General features: G+C 37.4%; 1 protein-coding gene across 1 annotated transcript in view; it reads right to left on the bottom strand.

Annotated features, from left to right (window-relative positions):
* Positions 1-2169: 2169 nt before the first annotated feature.
* Positions 2170-17012, bottom strand: part of det1 (DET1 partner of COP1 E3 ubiquitin ligase) — a 28341-nt gene continuing 13498 nt past the window's right edge. Inside the window, exons 6-9 of the mRNA XM_059334901.1 lie at positions 12946-13075; positions 9231-9421; positions 6925-7116; positions 2170-2997 (exon numbers count right to left, since the gene is read on the bottom strand). Of these exons, the coding sequence (XP_059190884.1) occupies positions 2808-2997; positions 6925-7116; positions 9231-9421; positions 12946-13075 (703 nt within the window). The 3' untranslated portion in view covers positions 2170-2807. The remainder of the gene's footprint in view (positions 2998-6924; positions 7117-9230; positions 9422-12945; positions 13076-17012) is intronic.

Here is a 17012-nt window from a genome sequence, read left to right as displayed (position 1 = left end):
TTACACTGTGTCTCGTCTGCTCTCCGTATGTGCTACCAGCATATCAGGTTCATTATAAGGCCATTAAGATATATATATATATATGTATGTAACTACTGTTTGTACAGCTAGTTAAGAAACTGATTATTAACCCATAAGAACCCAGACCTATTTATCCTTGAAGGAAAGTTATGGGGGATATACCACAGACCAAGTGGACCACATAGAATTGATTGACATAAAACATTTATTATGTGTTTTTCAAGATCTGTCATGTGACATAAACGTTACATTGGGCTTTTATGGTATTTATGTTTATAATATTTCTTATTTTAAAATTTTTAAAAAAACTCGACACATTTTATGCTTACAGAGACACAAATTTGCCTTTTTTTGTGGTCAATTTGTGTCTTTTTTGGTAATTTTGTGTCTTTTATTGGTCATTTTCTGTCTTTTTTGGTCATTTTCTGTCTTTTTTGGGTCATTTTCTGTCTTTTGTTGGTCATTTTCTGTCTTTTTTTGATCATTTTCTGTCTTTTTTGGGTGATCTGAACTGTGCGTGTGAGATTGTGTTAAGTGAGCGGGACAGAGACACAAATTTGCCTTTTTCTTTGCATCTCCACAATATATATCAAAATTGTGACATTAATAGTGCTGTTTAACAACAAATTATTTTTCAGATTTGTTTTTAAGTAGCATAATAATAATAATAATAAATCAATAATAAATTAAAAACAAATAACCACGTGTCTTTTTGTTTGCATCTCCATACATATAAAAATAGTGACTTTAATTTGTTCAGGAAATATGGTCAGTAACAAAAATAAGCTTTTTGAAATTAGCTACTTTTCCCACATTTCTGTTCTGAATATGGGAGATTTTGGAAGATTTAAAGTGTTTGTTACACGGGTGTCACCATGGCTTCTTATGGGTTAAATTGGTAACAGATGGGGGAAAGTGCTGTATGACAAAACAGTTTCATCCAGCTGAAACAATGTTTGCAATTTTTTTTCTACTCCAATGCTTTCCCACTCACATGTGCATAAAAACACCTATGCATGCTCATTAACAAGCTCACACCTACAAACAAACAGAGAGGATATACAGACATATGTCAAACCATGGGAAAGGCTAGATATCAGCTCTTAAATTAAATTCTTATGAGCTATTTTTGTTATCATTATATTTGTCCAAACAAATGTACCTTTAGTTGTAGCAGGAAATTGAAGGAAAAGGGTGGTCTAATCATTTTTTCCATGAATGTAGGAGAAAATATGCAGGTCAATAATTAGATGTTCAGGAAGCAGAAACAATATCAGTTCTACTATAGGTTTCGACACGGAGCTTTTCCCTGTCTAGTATTCTTCTATACAGATATGCATTTAATATTAACCCATAAGAACCCATGGTGACACCCGTGTAACAAACACGTTAAATCTTCTATTTTTTGTTACTAGGCTAAGTTTAAACCCATTTAACAATTCTAATCCGTTAACAGGGTGTCCTGTATTGCATTTAACTTGTTTGTTGACCATATTTCCTGAACAAATTAAAGTCACAATTTTGATAAACAAAAAGACACATGGTTATTTGTATTTATTTATTATCGATTTATTATTATTATTATTATTATTATGCTACTTAAAGACAAATCAAAAAAATAATTTGTTGTTAAACAGAACTAATAATGTCACAATTTTGATAAACAAAAAGACACATGGTTATTTGTATTTATTTATTATCGATTTATTATTATTATGCTACTTAAAGACAAATCTAAAAAATAATTTGTTGTTAAACAGAACTAATAATGTCACAATTTTGATAGATGTTGTGAGGATGCAGACAAAAAGGCAAATTTGTGTCTAGTTTTTTTAAATTTTAAAATGTGAAATATTATAAACATAAATACTATAAGCACCCAATATAATGTTTATGTCACATCACAGATCTTGGACATTTAGGGATAGTGTTTTTGAAAACACATCAGAAATGGTGGTATATCCCCCAGAACTTAGCTTTAAGGATAACTGGGTCTGGCTTCTTATGGGTTAAACCACAGCTTGTGCATAAAACTACACAAAAAAAAAAAAAGCTCTATCCCCCCTGCAACCCTCTACTTGCTACAAAGCTCGGACAAAAAGAAACACAGCAAAATTTAGAGAATTTTATTGGCATAAAATATATACAAATGGTAATATGTAAAAATGTGTAAAAACAATATAATATAAAAAAAAAAAAAAAAAACCTTTCCCCCATCCGTGTGAGGAAAATAAAGTCTGTTGGACAGGTGGCCATTTTATCCACCAGCTGGATAAGCAATTCTGATATGAATGTGCAGCTTTCAGTGCACTGTAGGAAAAAGAGAGCCAGTCACCTACGGCTCCCACCTCCATCGCACATCAATCACTCTCTCTACATCTCCATTTACACTTATTCCAGCCTCTCCTCCCTACAGGTCCCTCTTTGTTCTGTGGAGGAAAGGGGAAGGAGGAGGCGAAGCGGTGCAGGCGAAAGGAAAAGGCAGAATTGCAGCCTTTCTCGCAGAGGGGGAGGAGTGGCACAAGTGGAGTGACCACTGTGTGATGGAGGGGGGAAAGAGGCGAGGAACAGTGGTTTCCATCGGGAGGAGAATGCAGGGAGAGGACTGCTGATTTCTCTGGAGGAGGAGAAAGGGCCGACTGACAGAACCAACTGTTTTATTCCTCCTGATGGAGGACATGTTTGTTGTATTGTCACCAGTAGTTGCTAACAGAAGCCCAACAGTCCTACAATTTTGATTTCCAAGTGTGAGTTCAGTCTGTGGCACACACACACACACAAGCTCCTCACGCACACACATGCCTCATGTGGAAGTTGACCACGTACTCCGCGTTGGTGCGCTGGACAGAGATGGCGAAGGGTTCGAAGGGGTGGAAGGTGAAGGCGACCAGGCGCCGCACGGCGTGATTAACCGGCCGTCCCAGCAGACCAGCCTGGATCTTGAACTTCAGCAGGCCAGAGTCCCGTGCGTAAAACCTGGGACATAGAGAGAACATATACACTACTGGTCAAAAGTTTTAGAACACACCAACTTTTCCAGAATTTAATTGAAAATGATGCAGTTTAATGTCTCAGTGTACTCTGAAATGAATGCACATTTGCAACATTTAAAATTCTTTATTGAGCATGATAGTGTTTTGAAAGTAAAAAAAAGATTCAAAATCACATTTTATGTTGGACTAAAGGACTAAAAAAAGACACAAAATGACCAAAAAAAGACACCAAAAGACACAAAATGACTTAAAAAAGAAACAAAAAGACTTAAAAAAGACACAAAAAGACCAAAAAAAGACACAAAAAGACCAAAAAAAGACACCAAAAGACACAAAATGACTTAAAAAAGACACAAAATTACCAAAAAAAGACACAAAATGACTTACAAAGACATGAAAAGAATTCAAAAATGGACAAAATAGCCCAAGACTCCATAGAGTTGAGTTGTTAACCCATTTCTTGTTCCCTGAAAAAGGCCTTCTTGTATAATTCTGAAATGTACATTATTTTTCAGTTTTGGTTAAGCTTACCTTTTTTTATTTACCTCTGGCAGTTCACCACTTACCTTTGTACCCTTTCAAGCTGTTCATTTGACTTGAACTGCTTGAATTTCAATAAAAAACTGGAAAAATTGGGGTGTTCTAAAACATTTGACCGGTAGTGTACTACCATTAGGTTCTTCGTTTAGTCCAATCCTTTGGTTTCTGAGGGCCTCTGCTCCAATATGACAAAGATCGACACGGTCCAGAGAGGTGAGTAGTAAATGCTGCTGATAAACTGTGTATGAATGACCTGTCTGCTGTTTAGAGCAAGACTGATATATCTAGTATCAAGCAGCTTTACCATATCATATCAGAGCAAAATTGATGCACAATGCACATAGAAAAGGTCTTTTTCAGTTCAGTAATCAGTGAATTGTTCCCCTCTAAGGTCATATCTGTCTAAAAAAAAATCCCACATCAGTCAGACTCTACTGCTATAACATTAATAAATTAATGAATATTTGTATTTTGTAGTGGTGTCAACAATAATCGATTCGGCGATGCATGGCAATGCGGGGCATGCACGATTCAGCATCGATGCGGCAAAGTGCCATAATCGATTATGTTTATTTCCTGTCCTCCAGTGGAAAGTTGTGGGGGACAGGGTGGGAATTTCACACTCTGGCCTTGATGCCCTGTGAAAAAATGTTCAATTTACGGCCAAGGTGGCCTTTGCGCCCCTGTCAAAGTTCCAGTAAACACGACGCTAACCCGACCCACTCCCTGTCCATCGAGAAGTGTGCGCATCAACACATGGCTCATTTGAATATTCTAATGAGCCATGTGTTGATGCAGCACAGGTAAGCTAGCGGGACAAGCTGTTTTGATATGTTGTGACTGAAGTATGTGGTAGTATTTGACAGAACTTAACATTTACGTTTTTATAGAAAGTACTATTGATAGGTAATTACCATTGTATTTGCCTATTTAAAGTCGACTCGTTAACGTTAGATTTTCGCGTCATGAAAACTAGCACAGCTAGCTAGTTGGGATATCGCTAACGTCTTCCCTACCTCAGGAACAAGGGCTCCACATTTAGCTGATGTAAATTTCACCTCAGCAGGTTCCTTTTTATGGCAGGAGGAGGCATTTCTCTTTCCTTACTTTTAGATGAACTCAGGCAGGAGATTCATTTTCTTTTCAAAATATAGCCAATAAAATCTATTGTTATTAGGCCTATCTGACTGCTTGTATTGCCTCATGACTGACGAAAAATGTCCCTTGTTGTGTGCCGTATAATTGTGATGCATCGCAATGCATCGTAGAATCGAATTGAATCGAATCGTTACCTGGTGAATCGTAATCGAATCGAATTGTGAGGGCAGTGCCAATGCACACCCCTAGTATTTTGACGTCATATCCGAAAGGTGCCCCCCCCCCCCACATGGGCTTACAACACACTACTTACATTAGCTACAGAGGCAAGAGGAAAAAGAAATGGAAAGAGCAACTGATGCCAATTATCTCAATGCCTGGTGAGCACATGCTGAAGTCTACAATCATCAGACAGACTGGCTGTGTGGCAGACATTTTCAGGAAAGCTTAACACAAAGATCATAAAAAGGACAAGGGAATATAAAATGCACTTCATTTTCATCCTCATCCAAATCACACAGGTGACAGAGTTCGGACCAGGTAAAGGGGGGACACACTGCAATTAGGGCTGAAACTAATTATCATAAATTATATCAGATTTATAGTTAATTCAGTCACATGAAAATCAGAACCTGGTCTCACAGGAATCCGTGAAATAGCCATGGATTCGCTTAACTCAAATTTCCGTGAAACTGACACGGATTTCGCTACAATGCAAGTTAATGACAGTCATATGCCGTGGCTATTCCATGGATATTTGTTCCTATTGGTTTGTTCCAAGTCATGTGACTTTCAAGGTTCCGGCGGTCAGAACAAAAAACATGGCGGACAGTTCTCTCATTTTTTGTGAAAAAATCAATATTTTTGACTTTGTTTCTGCATAAAAATGGATTTTGATCACATTTCTAGCGAGAAATATATGTTTTATTTTCTAAATATTCACTCAAAGAATGTACATAATCACTTTGTATGTTGGAATAGCCACGGATATGACGGGAAATTTGTGTGATTCCGTGGCTATTCCACGGATTTTGAGTTAAGCAAATCTGTGGCTATTTCACGGATTCCTGTGAGATCATGTTGGAAAATCATGGGTGAAAAAAAAGCCCAATCACAATGTTCATGAGCCCCTAAAATGTACACAAATCCAAATCCTCAATTTGCAAATATTGGTTGCAGATTGATTTCCAATGATTGTCTAGACTCTTTGATCAATCGACCAATCATTTCAGCCTACAAATCTTAAAGGGGACATATTATGGTCATGTTCATGTTATAATTTATACAGGATTCTACTAAAACATGTTTAAATGCTTTAAATACTGTTCAGAAAATAATATTTTCTCACACTATCTAAATGTAAAACTTCTCTTTAAGCCCCCCTCTTGATAAAGCCCACTCTGCTGTGATTGGTCAGTGTTCCTGGGTCTTCATTGTCTCTGCACCATCATTGCAGCCGGGAATGACATTTTTTGCCTGTATACAGTCATGGAAAAAACTATTAGACCACCCTTTTTCCTTAATTTCTTGTTCACTTTAATGCCTGGTACAACTAAAGGTACATTTGTTTGGTTTTCTTGATAATGATTTTAGTTATCATCAAGAGAACCACAGAAAATGTCTAGATATCACCTCTTAAATTAAACTCTCATGAGCTATTGTTGTTGTTATCATTATATTTGTCCAAACAAATATACCTTTAGTTGTACCCGGCATTAAAATTTAAATTAAATTAAAATAAAAAACAATACAATGAAAAAACAAGGGGTAGTCTAATAATTTTTTCCATGACTGTATAATAACGTTGTGACATCAAAACATTACAGAAATACAGTTTTTTTTAAAATACGGATCCTCGATTAGATGGATGGATGGATGGCGGATGGATAGATGGATAGATGGATAGATGGATAGATGGATAGATGGATAGATGGATAGATAGATAGATAGATAGATAGATAGATACTTTATTTATCCCGAGCTGGGAAATTACAGTGTAGCAGCAGCATTACACACAGAGACAATAACAACACAATTAAATAAAAAGAACAACCTAGGCATACTTCAAGCAATAAAATATAAAAATACAATAAAAAATAAAGTGTCTAAAGAAGGAGTATGTATTAATTGAGTGTTTTGATACTTTCACAGTATTTAGACCTGCTTTATAATCAAAAAAGAAATGGAAATCTAACTTTATGGGCTTTTATTGATACAGTGATTCTGTTCCATCGTTTACTAAGATGCTCATTCACCCTGACTGAGTCCTTACCTGATGGGGTGATCTCCGCAGGTCTTGGGCCTCTCCATTACCGACACCCACTTGTCATCATAACTGAAGAGGGAGAGGTCGAGGTAAGGACTGCTGCTGTAGGACTGGGCGCTGATAGGCAGCTGACCCAGCAGTCGACGCACCGCCTCGGTGTGGCCGCCGTATTTGGCGTTCACTATGGTGTCCTTGAATCTGAGGGAGAGACAAACAGGGGTATCATATCAGCACAATAACATTAAACACAAACAGGAATCTTCATCAGTCTGGAAATAATATAAATAACTAGAAAATTTCCTCTGGGGAAATTTTGAAAGGGCCACGGGGGCTACTGCCGGTGTGTGTGTGTGTGTGTGTGTGTGCGTGTGTGTGTGTGTGTGTGTGTGTGCGTGCGTGCGTGCGTGCGTGTGTTTGAAGCATGTGTATGCATGTGTGAGGAGTGTGCGTGCTTACACGCATGTGTGTGTGTGTGTGTGTATCTGTAACTGTAATCACATCAAAGATCAAAGGCAATCAGATCAAAGCAATCAACAGAATTAACTGACACCTGTTAATGAAAGAGTGATAGCAGCCAGAGGTGGACTGAAATTTCTGGCCTCGAACAGAAAGCATTTTTGGCAAAACCATAATACCTATCATTGATCCGACTTCACTTTGGGCGTCCTGAGTTCTTCCTGAACGTCTACATGTGATTTTTTTTAAGGAAAACTAAAAAATAGCTTTGTTAGAGCGATCTAAAAAAACTGTTCCATCTTCCCTTTTTCTGAAATCTCCCTGTGTTTTTAATATGGGAGCCAATGAGGCTGTTGGTGGTTTTGGTGGCGAATCTGTGCGTCGTACGCCCAAACTATAACTCTGACAGCTTTACCAGAGGATTGTGAGGGAGAAGACAAATTTTCAAGCCTAACTGCAGTAACTACATTTTTGGTCAAAATTAAGTTATAACTAAAAATAAACTCCTTTATGTCGGTTTTATCTTCTGACAAAGTTTTTATTAAGATTTAAATTTTGCTTTATTTCAGAGAAATAATACTGTGATACAGTGTAGCCTTGTATTTCTTCATTGTGTTAAATAGAGAAAGACAAGAATAAAATAAATTATAAGTTTATTTGATAGGGAAATTATTAAGTAAAAAAGTGAGGTAACATTATATTTAGACTAAAACATAACATTACTTCTAGTGTAAAATACACAAATCTTTGCATAGAATTGTTAAACACTTAAAACAACATTGTAGTTACCGCACTGTGTTTGTGCATTACTATTAGAACCTTTCACAGCGATGCAAAACTAGCGTACAGTAACTACATTTTTGGGGACAAAGGTTAAATAAATAATCGTGATTTTTGAGCATAAAAATTACATCATCAATACATGTAGAAATTAGTGTCGTATCACTCATTTACCTTAAAACAATTTGGCTGGCCAGTTAAAAAACTTTAAAGCAGTTTTTCTCAGTTTTACCCTTTGCGTAGTTACTGCAGTATGGACTCAATGTGAAACTCCAGAACTTTCCACAAAAGTGCTTCTATGGTCCTGAGGTGTGTTTATTCCAAGCAATTTTTTAAACATGCCTGACTAAATTATAGTGCAACTCTCACGACACACTACCGGCACTCAGCACTGACTCTGTGGTGCCATTTTCCATCCTCCATCCATAGTTTCAGCCCTTCCGCTCGCCTTTTTTTGTGCTCCATACTTGGTTTATGGCTGTCTAAAACCCTACGAACTGGGCTTATGGTAGCCACTTGTAAGTGGTACAAATCTGTTTTGCTGAATGTGTTCACCAGCTTTCAATTTCTCCTCTCCTTCTTCCAGACATCAATTTTCACCACTATAAAATCCAATTCTAAGCCCTTTGCCTTGCTCAAACTATCCTTTATCTTTTCCTCCTTCCTCACTCTCTCTCTCCCTCCCCGTGTACTTCTCCCTTTTTACTTTCCACAGAGGATTTGGTCACCTACACTGGCAAGTCGAACCGCCAAATTCAATCACAGCTCCTCCAGCCATGCTGACTGGCTTAATGTCTCTCTTCTATATCAAGATTAAGTCCTAAAACTCCTTCCTCCTCCTCCGGGCGATTCGCTGCTGATCCGCTTCCCTTCCTAACCACGATCTTCAAATCCTCCCTGACATTTGGCTGCACGCTGTCAGGTACAGTTTTTTCTTTTTTCCTTCATGCAGAACAGACCCCCTGACTCCGCAGTTTGCCAGCACAATTATGTTCAAACTAATAAATAATAATATAATAAATATTTGGCATTTGAATTCAATAATCTAATATCCATGACATTTCTCTTCTTAGTACCTTCTCTGGACCTGCCGGGCGTAGTTGTTGGATGAAGCGGAGCAGGGGAACTGGACGGCCTGGCTGTGCAGCGTAGCGTTTCTGAACAGGTCGCAGAAATTCTCAAACAGCTCCAGCAGCTGGTCGGAGGTGTTCTCAAAGACGGCCAGCACCTCTGTAGACACCATGTTGTACACCACAAAGAACGACGGCTGTGGGAGGAAGAGAAGGGGTGAAGATTTCCACATGATCTAATGCAGGGGTGTCAAACTCAAATACACAGTGGGACAAAATTTAAAACTTGAATAAAATCGCGGGCCGACATTGAACAAATAAACCTTTTAATATATACCAAACATGTTTTGCTTTAACATTGAATATGGAACCAGCAATGCTTATAAACATACAATATATAACTAAATAGTGCAGACATGCAAAATCGAATTTCAAATAAAAAAACACATCAATGTCATTAATTTATTAAATAAAAATAAATAAAAATCGTATGCCTCTTTTCTATTTGCATCCTTCTGATTTAAATATCAAAATAAACTTTTTCAACAGGTTAATAAATTCTGCCTTTCTTTTCGCCATTTTTGGGAAGGCGTAGCTCGGAGACAGCTCTAGCTTGAGGTTGCTATGACGACTGTCACAGAGGAGCGTTTCTGGGTCCTGTCCTGATTGACGCGCCAAAACAACAGCAGGGCATTGTGGGATTTGTAGTATTATCGGCAAATGCGCCATACAATACCGGCGGGTCAGCTTTTATAGTACAATAATAAGATAAAAATTTGGTGTTGCCTCGCGGGCCAGAGTTTGACACCTCTGATCTAATGCCTTCGGCCTTCAGGAGTGAAATACTAACGCTTGTGCATCCCTTTGAAAAACGTCCTTTTGTAACCTCAGCAGAAAAAAATGTCTGCATATTTCCTGCATACTAAATGCAAGGGGAAATTTTTATTAATATATTGTTTTTACAGTGTGGGACTTGTTAATGATTATCAACAACGCTGACTTTGAATGCGTTTTTATATTTTGTGCAGTGCCAGATTTAAAAGCTCAACATAAAAACACTTGACTATACCATATATACAATTACTATATATTAATATTACTTTCCACTTTCATTGAGTTGCAGGTTTTAACCAACATTCATCCTAATCATAACTACCAAATATTAATTCAAATGTCTGTTAGTTAACATAATACCTCTGTTGTTGGGGGAAAAATTGCAAAACATTTTTGGATATGTCAATGATTAGAAACAACACTGCTTTTGATGCAATGCATCATACAGCTGAAACAACCCTGTAAATACAAGGAAAATTAAACATTAGAAAAGGCTCAGTCTGGTGGAAAAAATAGTAAAAAAAAAAACAAACTACAATTTTGAAGCCAGGGCTCTAGATAGAAAACCTGATATAACAGAATCCATGATTTGATGCTGTAATGGTCATGACATCCTTCAGGGTTTGAGTGTCAGTAGTTTGGATTAATGGTTTGTTATAGGAGCTGAGGTTGAACTCTCAAAATTAAAAAAACAAAACAAAACCCAACTATAACTGCAAATCCCATATCATCCCAGTCACACATGGTGTCCCCCAAGGCTCTATGCTTGGTCCCCTCCTATTCATCCTGTACATAGTACCCCTCGGTCACATCATACACCATCAAGGACTGCAATTTCATTGCTACGCCGACGACACCCAACTCTACCTCTCCATGAAAACCATAGCTCCTGCCACTCTGTCCACCTTCACTAACTGCCTCACTGACATAAAAACCTGGATGAACAGCAACTTCCCCAAACTCAACTGCAACAAATCAGAAGTCATCATCATCATTGGCCCGAAATCCCGCCTCCCCTCTTCCCAGGACTTCTCACTTAACATTGATGGACTCACAGTCCCCCCCCCCTCTGTCCGAAACCTCGGCATCACCCTGGATCCAACTCTCTCCTTCAAATCCCACATCAAGAACATCACCAAAACATCCTTCTTCCACCTCCACAACATTGCCCGCCTTCGTCCTACCTTTTCCTCCTCCGCTGACGAAACACTAATTCATGCTTTCATAACCTCCACACTGGACTATTGCAACAGCATTCTTTAGGGCAGACCTGGGCATTGTCCGGCCCACATGAGGTTACCAAGAAATTAGAAATCAATATAACCGCAGTGCTTTTATTTAGAAAAAAATAGCAAACATTATCATTAGCACTGGAGCTAACAAGCTCTTTTACTATAGTTAAGACAACAAATATAGCCACTAATATGTATGACAGAATAAAATAAACTCTAACAAACCTTGTGTCCTGTCAGTCAGCCACTATAGAAGCCTTTTCATACTTTATATCAACTTTATATGAATTACGACGCACTCGTTATTATTTACCGTTCGTTTTTTCATTTAACCGTTCTACCGGTTATTTCCTGTCACTACCTTTCAAAATTAAAGCACCCGTTTTACACTGGACGACACCTTTTCAATATAAAAGCATCACAACATTGTAAAACACCTTGAAAATGTACAAACATGAAAAACAAGCTATAATACAAAAACATAAATAGGAACCTTGCTAAAGGTCATTTACAGTTGTGTTTAAAATAAATGGAAAAGTGATAGTGATTTTTACTGCTATACTTGATTTACTCCACATTAACAGTCTCATCATAACATGTGTTCCTATCAGTAGCAGCTCAAAACCAGATAACTTACTATATTTTATAAAGCAATTACATTAATATTGAGCAGAATTTAGTTCAGAGTTTTGGTCCGGCCCCTGCAACATCGTGGTATTGGTCATGTGGCCCCTTGGGAAAATTAATTGCCCACCCCAGCTTTAGGGCCTCCCCTCCACCAACCTTCAAAAACTACAATATGTCCAAAACTCAGCTGCCCGACTGCTCACCCACTCCCGCTCCAGAGAACACATCTCACCCATCCTTCAGCACCTTCACTGGCTCCCTATCCAGCACCTAATCCACTTCAAGATCCTGCTCATCACCTACAAAGCCCTCAATAACCTTGCTCCTCCATACCTCACAGATCTCCTCCAACGTCACTCTTCCACCCGCAACCTCAGATCTTTAGATGCCAACCTACTGACCCCCATCACCAGGACCAAGCACCCCACCTTGGAGACAGAGCCTTTCCACTGCTCACTCCCTACTCACTACCTTTGTTATGTTAAGCGACTTTGAGTACCTTTTAAAAGCGCTCTAGAAATCAAATGTATTATTATTAGAATTATCATTATTGTTATTTACTATTTCACTACCAAAATTATCAAAATATTTCAAATGAAAAAGCCAGAAATGTCCCTGAGGACGCATAAGGACTTACAGACATTTAGGAATGTATAATATTTATCACAGTGTAACGACTCATTATAGGCTTCTGTGTGTGTTTATAATAAATATGCAATAATTTAAATATTCTTCATTAGTGAGACAAGAACAAATGACAGGGAAGGAAGTCAGAGAGCTGAGACTTCATGTAAATAAAACACAGATTAATTAGATCTATTTGTTACTAGATCTTGTTTGTCGCCATGGGAATCACAGGACTGAAGAGAGTCTGTAAGAGAAATGTCTCCTTGGAGAACTGAAAGAAGAATCCCTGTTATGCAGCACAAACAAACCAAAGACAAGAGAAAAGCAGGGACAGAAACAAAGAAAGCACAGAGGGGAATTCAGATGTGCAAATGCGCGTGCATGTGTGTGTGTTTTTCTACCTGTGAGGGGTCAGTGACTCTGAGTGTGACCACGTCTTCGCTGGTGTATTTAATGAAGAGGTGATGCTCATCCAACAGCTGCATCTTCCACATCCTCAACCTCCTCAGCTGATCAAAAAACTGGAAGAATCTGATGAGAAAGACAAGAGCTGGGTGAACTAAAGATCAATTAAGGAGTATCTAACGTTAGTACTGTATGAAAACAGTGCTGGGAGATATGTTTACAAGCCCAGGGTTAATAGTTTGCAAGGCTGGGAGGTGTATACCCAGAAGAAAAGCCCACATCTCTTACGGAGAAACACACTTTCTTTTTAACATTGAGAAAAACTTGGATATCAACAGGTTTTGGTATACACTACCGGTCAAAAGTTTTAGAACACCCCAATTTTTCCAGTTTTTTATTGAAATTCAAGCAGTTCAAGTCAAATGAACAGCTTGAAAGGGTACAAAGGTAAGTGGTGAACTGCCAGAGGTGAATAAAAAAAGGTAAGTTTAACCAAAACTGAAAAATAATGTACATTTCAGAATTATACAAGTAGGCCTTTTTCAGGGAACAAGAAATGGGTTAACAACTTAACTCTATGGAGTCTCGGGCTATTTTGAATATTTTTGAATTATTTTCATGTCTTTGTAAGTCATTTTGTGTCTTTTGGTGTCTTTTTTTGTCATTTGGTGTCTTTTTTGTCATTTGGTGTCTTTTTTTAGTCCTTTAGTTCAACATAAAATGTGATTTTGAATCTTTTTTTTTAATTTTCAAAACACTATCATGCTCAATAAAGAATTTTAAATGTTGCAATTTCAGTGTAGACAGACATTAAACTGCATCATTTTCAATTAAATTCTGGAAAAGTTGGTGTGTTCTAAAACTTTTGACCAGTAGTGTATGTGCAAATATCGAAAACTTTAAGAAGGTGGCTGAAGGAATAGAAGAGGGAGGCTGTATTTGAACGGTCAAACAAGTTCACCACTGGAGGAAAAATCCTATTTTGACACAAAGAGGCAAAATGGCACAAGCAGCTCTAGCCATTCCACGAAACAACAGATATGAAATATTCCTTTTCATTAGTCATGTAAACAGCTTCATAGGAAGGTTTCTGTAATGGCTAATACACCAGTATGTAGAAGCTCTTTAACCAAAATGATATTTTGAATGCTAAAATATAATTATTGTTATCTATGAAATTTCAATTTTACTGTTTTACAAAAAAAAACCTTTAACAAATAGTAAAGCACATTATTATTTCTTGATTTAGATGTCAAATTATAGTTATTTACTTCCATTCCTGAAGAAAAAAAATGTTTTAGTGGTTTTGCTTTTTCTCCCCAAACATTTATTTTTCATGGATTTTGTTCATTTAACAAACAGAGAACAATACAAAACAGCACAGTAAGGCACATTTAATAAATTAAAATAAGAAACAAAAATGGGGACTTGCAATAAAACATAGTAAGCATAGCATCTAATTGTTTGCATTCACACAAAACCCACAGTGTTTCAGTAAAAAAACAAACATCATCTATACCTCAATAACAATATAACACAAGAAAAATAACAACTCAGTCATATTTGTTCATCCATCCAACCATCTACATGCATATTGTTAATCTCAAGAAAATTATAGAAAATGTTCCATGTTTTCCCAAACTTGTCAAGCTTGTTCTTAGTTTTGAAGCTTATCTTTTCTAAAGCAAAATAAAATGTCATTATCCCCTTAACCATTGTGCTGTGACTTCCATGAAAACGCAATAAAAAAAACAAAAACAAATATTCAGTAAAGACTTAATTTTGGGGGGGGCAATGAAGCCCTCTGGGTAGAGATTTCATAAACATAATTTAGGATTGAGAGGAACTCCCTCACCAATGATTTGGGTGATCTGACTTGTCAGAGAAGCCCAGTGAGCCGGCTCAAATTTGGGTATAAAAAGGTGAATTCAGTTTGAAATTCCTCATTCTTGTTCAAAATGGTAAAAAGTCCAGTGTTTCCCACAGTCCAGATAGCAATTTGTGGTGCTCCACTGACACCGGTAAAGTCCTAAATTCTTTAAATATATCACTTTATTGACATTTCAAACATTTTTAGGCGAGAAAGTAGCCACTTAGATCCCCAGTGCATCGTTAATTTGTCTAATTACCAGCTGTTTACACTTTTGTTACGCTACTCAAGCTAGCCATCGTGAGCAATGCACTTCTGGTTACATTTACAAAAATAAAACGCCCGTTGCCCTTTACAACGATAGAATTTGTGCTTTTACTTTGAAAACAGGAAGCAAACCTACCCTCGATGTAGCTAGCTTGAAGCAGCCGTTTGGACTGCTCTCGTCCCGTTAACGGCATTTAAGGAAACCATTCAATATGCCTTAACGTTACCGGAGAGTCTTGCCAGCTCTGAGATCGGCCCGGTTCATTGTAAAATATTTATTTATTGATGTGAATGCATTTTGTGGCGGTCGGTCTCCATTATGTGGGGGTGCGCCACAGAATGGTCTATGTGTGGAAAACACTGAAGTCGAGAGCTCCCTGAAAAAGAAAGAGTGTGCATTAAAGAACTTCATGATGCTGGATGGTCTCTGAGACAAATAGGGAAAGAAATGAAGTGTTCTTCTCACAGTGTGGCCAAGGATGCTTTGGAGTCAATTGCCAAGACTGGTAGTTACAAAATGCACCAAGGAAGAGGCAGCAAACGAAAGTTAACTGAAGCAGATGTCAGGCACCTCAAGATTTTAAGTACAAGAGACAGAAGGAAGACCACTGCTGATCTTCAGGCAGAGATGAATGCTTGTAGATAGTGGTGGCTGAATGAAGCCCCATGAAGCCTTGAAGCTTTTCATCCAATGGGTTAAAAAAAGGTTCATTTCTTGAGGCTTCATGTGCACAAAAAAACCCTGCTGGTCAAAATCTTTATTGTCATTTCAACTATTTGTGATGGCCTCTTGGCTGTCTGCAACAGTGTCAGCATGGGAATAATCACTGCCAAGAACAACTGAGAGACAGCGAGTGAAACACAGCTGTTGGTTGTTTTTTTTAAATTTAATTTAATTTAATTTTTTTATTTTCTCTTCTTTTTTTTGCTGGGACAGTTAGATTGTATAAATTATATGTTGACTGTAATTCAATGATTGTACATATTGCTTTCTTTTATTGTTATTAGTTTTTCTTTTCTTTTAAAATGAATAACAGAATTATAATAATTTATTGTAAATATTGCTTTCCTTATCTTGTTATCTTTTTTTCTGATGGTTGCTTTGGCAATATATACATTGTTACGTCATGCCAATAAAGCCAAATGAATTGAATTGAATTTAAACAATTTAATTTGATTGTATGTGGTGCATTCATTAATTCATTTAATCTGTGTTTGATTAAGGTGTGGGTAATGGTAAGTTTTTTAATGTGAAAAAAATGTGTTATTCAGTACGATTTCATTCAATAGTTGAATAAATCCAATAGGACATGAGATGTTTATGTTAAAACTGTTGCAGTGTTTTCCAAAGATTAAACAGTGATTGTGCTGATGAATACTGGGGTGATGACGATGGCTTCATTCATTTTTATTAAGAAACGATTAAGATATTCTTGCCACTGTGCTTGGACTCAATTTTCTCGGGGATCCATTGCTCTTTATATACAGTTGACACCAGAAGTTTACATACACTATATAAAAAGACATATATGCTTTTTTTCTCACTGTCTGACATGAAATCAGACAATCACTTTTCCTGTTTTAGGTCCGTTAGGATTACCAAAATTATTGAGCGGTTTGATGGCTGGACAGTCCCATGGTGTTTATACTTGGGTATGATTATTTGAACAGATGAATGTGGAACCTTCAGGCATCTGGAAATTGCACCCAAGGATGAACCAGACTAGTGCAAGTCCACAATTATCTTCCTGATATCTTGGTTGATTTCTTTTGACTTTCCCATGATGTTACACAAAGAAGCAGTGTGTTTCAGGTGTGCCTTAAAATACATCCACAGGTGTGTCTCTAATTAACTCAAATGTTGTCAATAAACAGAAGCTTCCAAAGACATGACAGCATCATCTGGGCTTTCCCAAATTGTTTCAA

Source organism: Centropristis striata, chromosome 6 (assembly GCF_030273125.1).
Source record: "Centropristis striata isolate RG_2023a ecotype Rhode Island chromosome 6, C.striata_1.0, whole genome shotgun sequence".
In the NCBI taxonomy this organism is placed as follows: Eukaryota; Metazoa; Chordata; class Actinopteri; order Perciformes; family Serranidae; genus Centropristis; species Centropristis striata.
Note: the sequence above shows the minus strand (reverse complement) of the source record. Positions and strands in the feature narration are given on the sequence as shown.